At 34.8% G+C, this 12,644-nt stretch overlaps 1 protein-coding gene across 1 annotated transcript; it reads left to right on the top strand.

Annotated features, from left to right (window-relative positions):
* Positions 1-211: 211 nt before the first annotated feature.
* On the top strand, positions 212-11,258 carry LOC127974997 (serine incorporator 1). Its single transcript, XM_052578681.1, has 10 exons — positions 212-354; positions 2,718-2,879; positions 2,961-3,148; positions 3,264-3,343; positions 4,938-5,075; positions 5,196-5,365; positions 6,744-6,834; positions 7,216-7,366; positions 8,350-8,559; positions 8,780-11,258. The coding sequence occupies exons 1-10, from the start codon at positions 316-318 to the stop codon at positions 8,916-8,918; spliced, it is 1,368 nt and encodes a 455-aa protein (XP_052434641.1). The 5' UTR covers positions 212-315; the 3' UTR covers positions 8,919-11,258.
* Positions 11,259-12,644: the final 1,386 nt, after the last annotated feature.

The following is a 12,644-nucleotide window of genomic DNA, read 5'->3' as shown; positions in this document are numbered from 1 at the left end:
GTAATATAAACTAGTATTTCAGAATACATAGCATGACACAAAAATATTGCATTTATACATTGATGTGTTTTTTTTTTTATTATTATTATGATTTTTATTTGTATTGTTTTGTTCAATATATTAGTAAAATTTATGGAGGAATCGCGAAAGAAGGACCTTTATTATGAAATATAAAGAATTGCTCGTTGGAGTCGACACCTTCAAACACCGGAATCAACTGACAGAACGAGAAATAGCTCCTGCTGTAACGTTAACTGACTGACAGTTAGTTCGTCCTCTGAAAGTGGGTTGGAGTCGTTTGTTTATTAATACAGAATGGGAGCCTGTATGGCGTTGTGCTCTCTTGCGAGCTGTGTAAGTGTTCTGTTTTATTTTTGAATGTTAAATTTTTAATGTTTAGCAAACCGAGCTGCTAACGTTAAGTTACCTAACAGTGTCCCTAAATCATTAACGTTAAGTGAACCGAAAATAGGGAACAATATTAACTAAGACAACATATTTATAAAAGGTTAACGTAATGGACGGCGATATTTAAATATTAAACGTGGGGTTTCGAAGAAATGTTCGCTAGAAAACATAAGCACACGGAAGTTATTAAACGTTATATTGAGATTAATCATAGCAGAGATCATCCATGACTTGCTTACAGATAACAGTCATGTAAATAAATTATACAGCAATGCAAGGGATGATAATCCTAAATCAGATATTAATGATTTTTGTATTATGCAGTCTTTGGTGTGATTTAGTCTTGTAAGTTAGCTTCGATGTGTTTTATTTAAGATGATTGGTTCATAATCGGGTTATACAGGTTTTCAATTTTCAGAGTTAGTTTTTGAAACTGAGAATAAGAATTTGAGAACTTCGTCCATTTTCAGAGAACTGAAGCGTAATACTTAGAAGTTTAATACTTAAGTGTAAAAGTGAAGGACTGATCTATGTCAATTCAAGATGTAGATTTACTGAGATTTCTTGTGACATGTTAACAAGCTGAATTGCTTTCATCTGCTGGTTTTCAGAAATTTGGTATATTCAGTTATGCATTTGAAACCCAAGCCATGCTGCTTGAGCCACTTTCTGTAAATGTTTATCTACTTGCTGGTACAGCACACACTCCAAGAGAGTCAGATCTACTCTAAGTACAGTTCAAATACAAAGTACAAATACACTTTACATTATGGTTTAGATTGGTTATGATGTGTTGCAAAAGCAGTGTTTTTATTTGATGCTTATCACTTGTGCAAGTAAGACACACTTAGTCTTTTTTGTCTTCAGTACAACCTTCCTTTTTGTTTGATCAATAGAAATATGAAATTAGTGACTATATATATATATATATATATATATATATATATTTATATATATATTTCCTCATTGGTTAATCAGCTGATCAGCCACTCCTTGCATGAGTAATGGTCATGGTGAATGTTAAATGAACTTTTATTCAGTGCACATGACTGGATTTCTTAGGATCAAAGTCTTTAACGATGATTTCCTCACTGTTTCATGCAACAGAACAATCCTTCTTCCTTCTTCTACAGTCAAATATAATTTAGACCATGAATGGAATACTTAAACGTGGGTAAATCACTTATTTCCAGTAAAATAATTTGTCATATAGCCCAAGAAGAAATTATAGTAATCATTTGGTCTTTGAAATGTAATTATACATGGTTCATATTTACACACCCTGTAGGTTCTCATAATCCCCCCCAAAAATTTGGGCAAAATTACATTTTTATTCATTCAGGTTCATCAAATAAAATTATTATACATACATATATATAGGGGACCCTGGACCACAAAACCAGTCTTAAATCACTGGGGTATATTATTAGCCATAGCCAACAAAAAACAAAAACATTGTGTGTCAAAATTATTGGTTTTTCTTTTATACCAAAAATCATTACACATGGATATTGAGTAAAGATCATGTTCCATGAAGATTTTTCGTAAATTTCCTACCGTAAATATATAAAAACATAATTTCTTATTAGTAATATGCATTGATAAGAACTTAATTTGGACAACAGCCAATATTCTCAGTATTTAGATTTTTTGAAACCTTCAGATTCCAGATATTTTATCTCGGCCAAATATCATGCTTCATATCCTAATAAACCTTACATCAATGGAATCAATATTCCACTACATTTAACCCTCTAAGGCTCAAATTAAGTTTTAGTAACAAGTTTTTAGTACTCCAGATACATAAAATATGTATCTGGAGTAATAAGGTAGTTAGTTTTTAACTGTTGCAAATCAGCAAGGCCTGCCTTGAGAGGGTGAAGACTGGTTTTTTGGTCCTGGGTCAAACACACACACACACAGACACACACAGACACACACAGACACACACACACACACACACACACACACACACACACACACACACACATATTATGATTTTTGCAAACATTTTAAGCAGTATAGCTTTCAGCATTGCTATTAAGATTTTTTTAAAAGCATATTACAATGATTTCTAAAAGATAATATGACACTGAAGACTGGAATCAAATTTCATCTTTGTAGTCAAAGGAATAAGTAATATTTAATAAGTAATAAAGTCTTATGGCCACAAATTATCTTTTTTTCAGTGCAATATATATAAAATTGTAAAATGTTTTGGATATTCTTTTGTGAACTATGGCAATTAAACAATAAATGCTTGAACTGGTGAAATAATTGCTCTTTCTCTCACTCCCTCCACGTTACAGGCCTCATGTTTGTGTGGCTCCGCTCCATGTCTCCTCTGTGGCTGTTGTCCTTCATCCAATAACTCCACAGTCACCCGGCTGGTCTTCTCTTTCTTCCTTCTCCTGGGGACACTGGTGTCTGTAATCATGATCTTGCCTGGCATGGAGACGCAGCTCCGCAAGGTGGGCCCAGCATCAGTCTTTATCTTCCTCACTTGTGCTTTCAGTTCGTCTGTTAATTGTCTGTTTTTAATGTCTCTTCAGATTCCTGGCTTTTGTCAAGGAGGAACCACAATACCAGGGATCGAGAACCATGTTAACTGCGACGTGGTTGTAGGCTACAAATCAGTATATCGCATGTGCTTTGCAATGGCATGCTTCTTTTTCCTGTTTTCCGCGATCATGATTCGTGTAAAGAGCAGCAAAGACCCTCGTGCCACTATTCAGAATGGGTAACCCTGATTTATTATCTGTGTACCGTTATATAATTATGCTATTGTTATTGTATCCTAAATGAAATGAAATTTGCTTGATTTAATTTTTTTTTTTGCTTGACTATTTTGTCAGGTTCTGGTTCTTCAAGTTTCTGATACTTGTTGGCATCACTGTCGGAGCCTTTTTTATCCCGGATGGAACGTTTCATGATGGTACATTTTAGGTTCAACTATTCTGTTAACAGCACATAATAGAACAATTTCCATTTTCATATATGCACTTTGGGAAATACATAAAAGCAATGACAACATGACAATGATGTTCAGCTCTAAATGCAGCAGTAGTCATGATAATGTTATTCTGGGAAGCCATTGTCATAACGCAGAGCTAAATTTCAAGGGATGCAGAAAACACCTGGTCTCCTGCAGGGAAGAAGTCAATTACTTTTTAATGACTATTTTGGATGTTATGAGATGCACGGGGAAAACCGTATTGAAATTGGAATCAGATGTTATTATTTTTTCATAGCATATTACATTAGTAGTGAGAACTCGTTGTTACTGTCTTGCCAGAATTCTCATGGTGTGGAATTAAAGATGCAGAACATTGTGTTTAGAGATCACGGTTAGCTTAAAAAAAAAGATCTTGACATTAGTATGTTTCATTGTGAATTTAAGTATGAAAATAAAGGCCCTTCAGAGATGCATGTTTTATTGAACATAGTTCTAAATGTAGTTTAAAGTGTTCACCAAAAAACTAAAATTCTGGCATCATTTGCTTTCTCTCATGTCTTTCCAAACCTGTAGGACTTTCCTTTTTCTGTGGAACACAAATGAAGATATTTTGAGAAATGTAAAGTAAAAGTAACAGTAAAACAGTAAAAGTCCGTTGTCACCAGAAGTGTTTGGTTAACAACATTATTTAAAATATCTTTGTTTGTGAATCACACAAAAAAAAAAAATAAAAAAAAAAGTCATACAAGTTTGGAACGACATGAAGGGGTGTAGATTATAAGAGAATATTTTGGCAGAACTTTACTGTTAAGATGTGCCCTTTTTTTCCCTGCGTTCATATTTTAATATAATTTCTGAATGTATTATATTATACTGATATACATCCCTTTGAAAGGTTTCAACACTTAATGTCTCTGTTGGCAATTAAAGACATGAAATGGCATTTAAAATGCATTTAACATAAATTAAGTGAAAAAATTTTTTGTGACACTTTGATGAAAGAAAAAATAATAAGCACACACATAATACCATTCAAAAGTTTTTTGGAAGAAAATATACATTTATTCAGTGCATTGGATTTATCAATGTTAACAAAATGTTTATATTTTAAATAAATGTGGTTCTTTTGAATTTAACCCTAAAATAAAGTACCATGGTTTCCACAAAATATTAAGCAGCACAACTATTTTCAACACTAAAAATAAAAATAAATATTTATTTAGCACCAAATCAGCATATTAGAATGATTTCTGAAGGATCATGTGAGGCTGAAGAATAGAGTAATGGCTGCTGAAAATCCAGCTTTGTCATCACAGGAAGAATTACATTTTATTTCACATTTACTATTTTTACTGTATTCCTAATTAAATGAATGCAGCCATGGTGAGCATAAGAGATTTCTTTCAAAAACATATAAATCTTACTTATCCCAAACATTTGAAGATCATTGCTGTTCATTTTTTTAGATAGTAAAAAGGCCTGTTTTTATGTTTTATTATATTTTATGTTGAGGTTAAGCACATTTAACCAGTATGCTACTGAATTATAATTTCTCTTCTTTTTTTAATCACAGTCTGGTTCTACTTTGGTATTGTGGGCTCCTTCATGTTCATCCTGATCCAGCTCATCCTCCTGATCGACTTTGCCCACTCCTGGAATGAGGTGTGGGTGAGGAATGCTGAGGAAGGCAACAGCAAGTGTTGGTTCTCAGGTACGTAGAGAGCAGATACACTGAAAGACACCCTGTTCATCACAGTAGGTTTACAAACAGGTGTGTCCAAATCCACTCTTTTCAGAGAAAGAATCCTGAGACTATTTTCTGTGTCCACAGGTCTGTTGTTTTTCACTGTCCTGCATTACGCCCTGGCCTTTGCTGCAGTCGTGTTGTTTTATCTCTACTACACCAAACCAGACAACTGTGCCGAACACAAGTTCTTCATCAGCTTCAACCTTATTCTCTGCGTCATCATATCTGTGGTTTCAGTTCTGCCAAAAGTGCAGGTAAAGGGGAAGTGCTACAGCAGGTTTAGTGCTTTTCCTGTCTCATCTCTGCACCCAATTTCAAAACATTGATAAAAGGCCATACAACTCCATCAACCCTCTTCATTATGACAACCAAATTATGTCTAATATTAGCCAATGTCTAATAAATTCTCAGATTTTACTCGCCATTGTGTTAGTTGGAGGCTAAGTATAAGTTTAGCACAGATATATTTTCACTCGCGAACACTCAGCTGACTGAGGGCTTCAGAGTTGCACTCTCCGTCAGGCAATCTGTGCCTTTTTTTTCAGTTTATCTCAATGGATACGCAGCACATCTGTATTTAATGTACTGTAAACTCTAGCACAAATCGCCGTCACTTTCTCTCACACACACATAGAGAGAATTGACGTGCTACATTTAAACAATATTCTCTTGTATTTTCCTGTCAAAATAACTGCGTTCCTATGGAAGTCTTCAGCTTTTAAGAACAGCCGGGTTTTCCGGTAGTAGGTGGAGTTAATGTGCAGATGGCAGTCTCACTGGCTGGCGCTCACCTATTATCGTCCCTGTTTTGATTTCATCTAATCACTTCGAGTGAACGCACAAAACCTGATTAATATTCATGAATCCAGCAGCTCATTAATCCTTAGTAATCCTTAGTGTTTTATAGTTCTTATTATTAGAAATAGTATCATTATTATCTAATCAGTATTTTGTTATATATATACAGAAACACAAACACTGAATGACCAAAAAAGCAACACCACCAGTCCAGTTCAAATGTTTAGTTAAAATGCTAATCATATATTATGCATTCAAACATGGTTATCAATTTTACTTCTAATTAATTAAGTTCTATTATTAAATAATACTTGATCATTATAAAGCTTGACTGACTGACTGATGTTAATAGTGTACTTTCAGATATTTAAAAATATCATTTTACAGATAGATACAGAGAAGGATAAGTTCTGGCAAGTAAACTAAAATATTTACTAACCAGTGGCGATTCAGCTATGGTTGTCCATATTAAGATATTAAGAAGCATTAAGACCTTGAACTTAAGCAGCAAACAGGAAATGATAAAACTGCTTTAACTAGCTGTTCCACATCCTGACATGAATGCTGATTTAAAATAATGTGCATAAGAAAACAGCCTCTCCGTTGTACTGAAGGTCAGCTACTGTTTACATTAGCCTCCAGCTTTTGTCTTTGTAAGGAAACTTCTTTGTTTCCTTCTTTGCATGCAAAACATCAGTGCTGGCCTGCTACAACAGACAAGCTTTCTTTACTGTGCCAACCATTATGAAAATCTGAAGTTTATATTGGGTTGTTTCTTACAAATGTAGACAAAGTCTGATCTGTGCTCCTCTTTATTTTTGTATGTGTTTTCAGGATGCCTCACCTCAGTCTGGTCTGCTTCAGTCCTCTATTATAACTCTGTACACTATGTACGTCACCTGGTCAGCCATGACCAACAATCCTAGTAAGTTACACATTAAAATATATATATATTTTTACTGTCTGTCTCTGGTTTCTCTTTTTATTTTATGAGCTTTCCTTTTATTCCTGCTCAGGTTGATGCAATATTTGGTGAGTTTTGTGCTGCCATACAAACCAGATGCTCAACCTTTATAGTCTCCTGATTAAATGCTAGAATCCAGATTATCAATGTTAACCCACTATTCCCACAAAATCTGTTATGGCCTATTAAGTATACCTATTAGCAGCATATAGATTACCTTAAAAAATGTAATTAGCTGACCATTAGGTGTGATCATGGTCTTAAGTAGTGAAGTATGTGATTAATTGGCGTATATATTATGTTTCTGTATGTTCACTTTCAAATCTTGGCTCCCACACACAGATCGTGAATGTAACCCTAGTTTGCTCAGCCTGGTGTCCAATATCAGCACAACTGAGGCCATGCCTACAAGCTCCCCTGGGATGGTGCAGTTGTGGGATGCTCAAGGCATTGTGGGATTGATTATCTTCCTCTTCTGCACCTTTTATGCCAGGTACATTAAGCAAAACTAAAAAATCATTTGAACATTTGAGCTTTTGTTACTGTCAGTATTTGCCTTTAAAATGCATAAAGAAAATCTCAAGTACATTTGTTCATCAGCTGCTGTAGTTAACTGGTGTCGTCTTTGCTGATTCATTGTACGTTTCAATTTGACATTCACAACCAGCTGCGCAGAGGCATGTGTTGATTGATTGATTAGTGGTGTCAGATGAGGACACCTGTAGGCAGGGTCCAAAATTAATATTTGCCAAGCGGCAACTGTGAGCTCAAATTGGCCTTGGCTAGAGTCGCTAGTTAAAAGGTAACTTTACCATTTTCAGTGTCATTAAATGTTTTATTTAATTAGTTATAGAAATTGTGATTCTTAACATTTTAAACGTTTATTTCAGCATTTCTTTAGATTTTACAGAATCCAAAAGCTTTTAATAAAATAAAAGCTCAAAGGTCTTTGCAGGTTAAAATTTTCTTTCAAATCAGATTTTTATTCATTTTCATTCAGAGTTTTGAATGGCCCTAATATACAGTATATACTTTTTCCAAAGTTTGTGGTTGGTAAGATTTTTTTTTCTTTTATAAAAAAAAGTCTATAAAGCTTAAAAAGTTTCATCTATTTGATTGAAAACACAATAAAACAGTATTATTGTGAGATATTGTAACAATTTAAAATAACTTTTTCTTTATGTATTTTAAAATGTCATTTATTTCTTTGATAGTGAAGCTGAATTTCAGAAGGCATTACTCCTATCTTCAGTGTCACATGATCCTTTAGAAATAATTTTAATATGCTAATTTGATTCCTAAATAAAAATATTAACCTCTGACATCCAAATTTCCTCAATTTGCAATCCATCGGCAAGTGTGAGAAAATTATACATTATGCCATATCATACATAGCTCATCACCAATTAAATATGAATCAGAGAAGTAAACATCATTCTCATGCTAGTGTCCATGTGATGTCTTTTCTCTTTTCAGCATCCGTTCATCCAGTAATGCACAGGTGAACAGGCTGATGCAGACAGAGGAAGGGAAGGGCACTGTGGGAGGGGAGGAGGTGGGCGAAGATGGACTGCGGCGTGTCGTGGATAACGAAGAGGACGGCGTCACATACAACTATTCCTTTTTCCACTTCCACCTCTTTCTGGCCTCTCTCTACATCATGATGACACTCACTAACTGGTACAAGTAAGTGCTCATTCTTCCACAGATTGAACCAAAACGTTGGATTGGATTGAACCAAAAAGTTCAGCTATCATATTTTAAAGGAATATCATTTATGCACCATAATATTGTTCCAGACCTGTATGACATTCTTTCATGCAGTCACAAAGAATACAACAGACTAGCTGAGGGCTAAATATATATTTTTTTATGTTTTCTGCCTTTTCCTCACATCTGTCTTCAGACCTGATATAACCACTCAGGCCATGCAGAGCACTATACCTGCAGTGTGGGTGAAGATCAGCTCCAGCTGGATGGGTCTGGGGCTCTACCTGTGGACGCTTGTGGCTCCTGTCATTTTACCCAATCGAGACTTCAGTTGAGCTTGAGTGGGTGAGACTCTCACCTGTACAAGCTGGCCACATTTGTGCTATGTCAGAAATATTACGATCTTCAAAAAACCATTAAATAGCCAAGAATGTAAGCAATTAGAATCTGAAACAGACTATTGGTGTCTATTCTTATAGACCTAGTAGGTACTTACACATATTAAAAATACATAGACAAAATCAAAAATATATGATGCCATGACAAGTATTTAAAAAAAATGACATTTAAGTCTGTTTCAGCTGTTTAGTAAATTGACACATGAAGTAAGGATTAATGTAGGATGTAATGGATGTAATGCTCGAGTGAACACCAAATTCAGTTTTGCTTTGATTCCTCCGTTCTTTTTATCTCATATTCGCATCCTTAAGATTAAAGAGCTAAAATGCAAGTAAAGGTAAGGCGGATGGACAATTAAGGAAATGAGAAGCACCCTTTTTGCTTAATGAATGATTCACTGCTCTCTCATTTCTTACACTACCGTTCAAATGGTTGGCTTCTGTAAGATTTTCAAAATGAAAGTAATCTCTTATGCTTACTAAAGCTGCATTTATTTAGTCAAAAATACAGTGAAACCGTAATATTGCATAAAATTATTACAATTTAAAACAAATGTTCTCTGTTTTATTATATATTAAAATGTCCTTTATTTAGTGACAGCAAGGCTGAATGCATCCTTTCTTAATGAAATTGTTATTTTATGTAAAAAAAAAAAAAAAAAATCTTACTGACCCCAAACTTTTGAACGGTAGTGTACTTGGGAGTTGCTGTGTCTTCACACATGAAGGATAAATTAATTAAATGAGTTATATAAACTGTTAGCTTATACCATATTGTCGATATCATTAATATCCACATCTCATGGTCCTTAAGGGTTATTTCGCTGTGGTCTCTAACTCATTATGGCTTGTTAATTATATTTTATAAAGTCTGTATTGCTCGTTTATCTTGTTTAGCACTACTCGTTGGTTTAACAGGTGCAAGCTACGCAAACCTAAAGCCACACATTTCCAGTTTAACAAATACACACAATAACTATCCTACAGACCGTCAGCGTAGTGGTCCTAGCCACGAATTCAAATATGCATGATACTGCTGCTAGAAACCTACTCTACCTGAAGAAGAAACCTTTTGTTTTTTAACAGTGATAGCATTTCAACTTCAGGGTTCAATGCATTGTACAAAAGACACTCTATAATATAAAATTTCACTCCGATTTAGCACTTTTTTCTCAAGCAATGGGGAGAGAGGGTCGTCTGAGGGGCTTAAAGAGGGGGCCGTTTTCACGCCATGTCCTCTGTACAGCCCCTGGAACTTGTGCATCAAGCAGATAAACCCAATCCGACACACCCTTCCCCCGTACAACTCACTACACCACACTCTGACCGGGGTCTACCACACTGCCATGAACAACAGACTGTGCTGTAATATTAATCGCTGATCCAAATTAATATATCATGGTGCTGTTAATCCATCGGAGGCATGTGTTAGCATATCTAGCATGTTGTTTGGCAGAATAGTTTGGTGTGGCAATAGATAATTTAGTTTAAAATAATACATTTAGATAGCACTTACATACAGTTTAAATGAACAGTTCAGGGCTGGTTAATATGTTGAAGTTTATATATTTAATCGATAAATGTTTTTGAAAACTGAATGTTAATGCTTCCACCTGTGACACTTTGTATACTTTTTTTTTATTATTATTACTTTTTTGTTATTAATTTGTAAGCACATGCTGGAGTAAAATTGCATCAAGAAAATGTTCTAAAAGTGACCATACGCTTAGTTTACATTTGTGTAAAATTGCTAAAAAAGCTGTGTTATGAAAGCAAAGTATGAAGTTAATTTCATAAGGCTAAAAAGCTGTGGTATGGAAGCAAAATGTAAAATTCATTTCGTAAGGCGAATTTCATAACTCTAAGTATTGTAGGTGTGTCTGCCTCAAGTCATTTGGTATTGCTTGTGCTATGCTTGTGACATTGGAGGAACACTGATTGTGAAGTATACTGTGTATGTAAAGCATATTTGAACTTTTCCCAAGGTAACACTTTGACAGAAGCATGACTGTTCATCTGTAGTCTATTATTAGGAGCAACATGCAAGATTAGTAATTCTTCATGTGCCTTTTTTATGATAACTTCTTATCAAAAGCGACCAGGTTTTTTTTTCAGACCTATGAAAAAGTGCCTTTGCTGTTTTATAACATTTCATTTTTCACACCATGGACAATATTGCTCTTTTAGTTGTTTCTGTAGAAGTAGTTTTTCAGTGATCTGGTGTTGTTCAGTTTGTGCTAATGCTGTATATATTTCAATAAACTGATGTAAACTGTTGGTTAGTTTTTACAAATCAGCTGTATTGACCTGACTGCCAAACAAAAAATTAAGTCTTGCACTTTATTATTGGATGTAGAATTTATAACAGAGTTTAAGTTTGTTTAGGGCATAATTATTAAACAACAATATATATATATATATAATATTTGAATATTTTTGTTCCTTTATTTTTATGTTGAGCTGATACAACACAATGAGAAGGTTATATTTTTATTTGCTGTCTGCCCACCAGGTGGAACTGATGTTCTGTTGATTCTATCTTCCTGTTATGGATGATATTCATTGCTCAATACTGATGTTAATCACTGGCCAAGTAATGTAGCCTTTATTGACTTGATACTAGTCCAGTTATGTAATTTAATATCAGCACTTTTTCATAGAATTAAAAAAGAAAAATTACACCAGTGATATTGCTTTTACCTCCACCAATGTGTCATGCAAGCGCTGTTGTTCCTCTTTCTCCATCTATGTTTATGCTTTTTTTGTTTTGTTTACCCATTTTAGTCTCAGTGCCCTAAACTGGCCTCACTGACCATAAAACCCTCTTCCAGTTACAAGCAATTATCACGCTCACGATTGTGTAGCCTTTGGCAGCATTTGCAGCTAAAACTTTACTTTACCCTAGCCAGAAAAAACTAAGAAAAGCGGGCCTAGAGAAAAGCGATTCTAAAAGGGAGCGTGTTTGGTGAATTCCTCTCAATGCTGGAGATGTTTTGGGAGGCTTGCGGATAAGGAAGGTATTGAACATTAAGTGCTTGGGGGTCCTGCAAATCAGGCCCCTCTTCTCAAATGTGTGGTTTATCAGTTGGCAGCTTGACTCAGCATAGATAATGCTTGCTTATACAAGAGTGGTTTGCTAATAGTGTTGATATGTTTCTACACACTTGTGTAACACTAGCACAGTCGAAGGACGGCTGAAGTCTGTATCTGTAGGTCAGGGTTCCATAACTCTTATGATTTTCCTTTAGAACCAGGTGGGTGTGTAACAGACCCATGAGATGACATCAAGAGCTCAGCGGTGCTTTATTTACCATCTCAAGGCAGGCTATGGGTTATTTCATGTGGTTTTATGAGAGCATTGAAGTTTAAATATTGAATGACATACTATGCAATATTTATGAAAGTTACCAGTTGATATTTAATGCAATTTCTGGGATTGGCCTTGCTCTTAACCCAGGGTTTAGTACATTAACTAATTCTGTATGATTTATCATTCACAAAGAGCAAACTGCATGCCTGCAATATTTTGATATTTCATAAAAAACAATGCTGAAATTACTTTGCTTTTCTGCTAGAAAAGTTGGGGCATGGAAAATAATGTTGGAGAGAGAGAGAAAAAAAGTCTGTCTATTTAGACAATTTTAGGCCCATAGGTTTTTAACC

This window comes from Carassius gibelio, chromosome B16, assembly GCF_023724105.1.
Source record: "Carassius gibelio isolate Cgi1373 ecotype wild population from Czech Republic chromosome B16, carGib1.2-hapl.c, whole genome shotgun sequence".
Taxonomy (NCBI): domain Eukaryota; kingdom Metazoa; phylum Chordata; class Actinopteri; order Cypriniformes; family Cyprinidae; genus Carassius; species Carassius gibelio.
The sequence above is the reverse complement of the archived record's forward strand: the minus strand, read 5'-3'. Positions and strand labels throughout refer to the sequence as shown.

Excerpts from the sequence above, each read along its gene's own strand:
- LOC127974997 (XM_052578681.1), top strand. The coding sequence starts at position 316 with ATGGGAGCCTGTATGGCGTTGTGCTCTCTTGCGAGCTGT. Across the intron at positions 6,835-7,215 it reads AGCCATGACCAACAATCCTA|ATCGTGAATGTAACCCTAGT; the intron begins GTAAGTTACACA and ends TCCCACACACAG. Across the intron at positions 7,367-8,349 it reads TTCTGCACCTTTTATGCCAG|CATCCGTTCATCCAGTAATG; the intron begins GTACATTAAGCA and ends TTCTCTTTTCAG.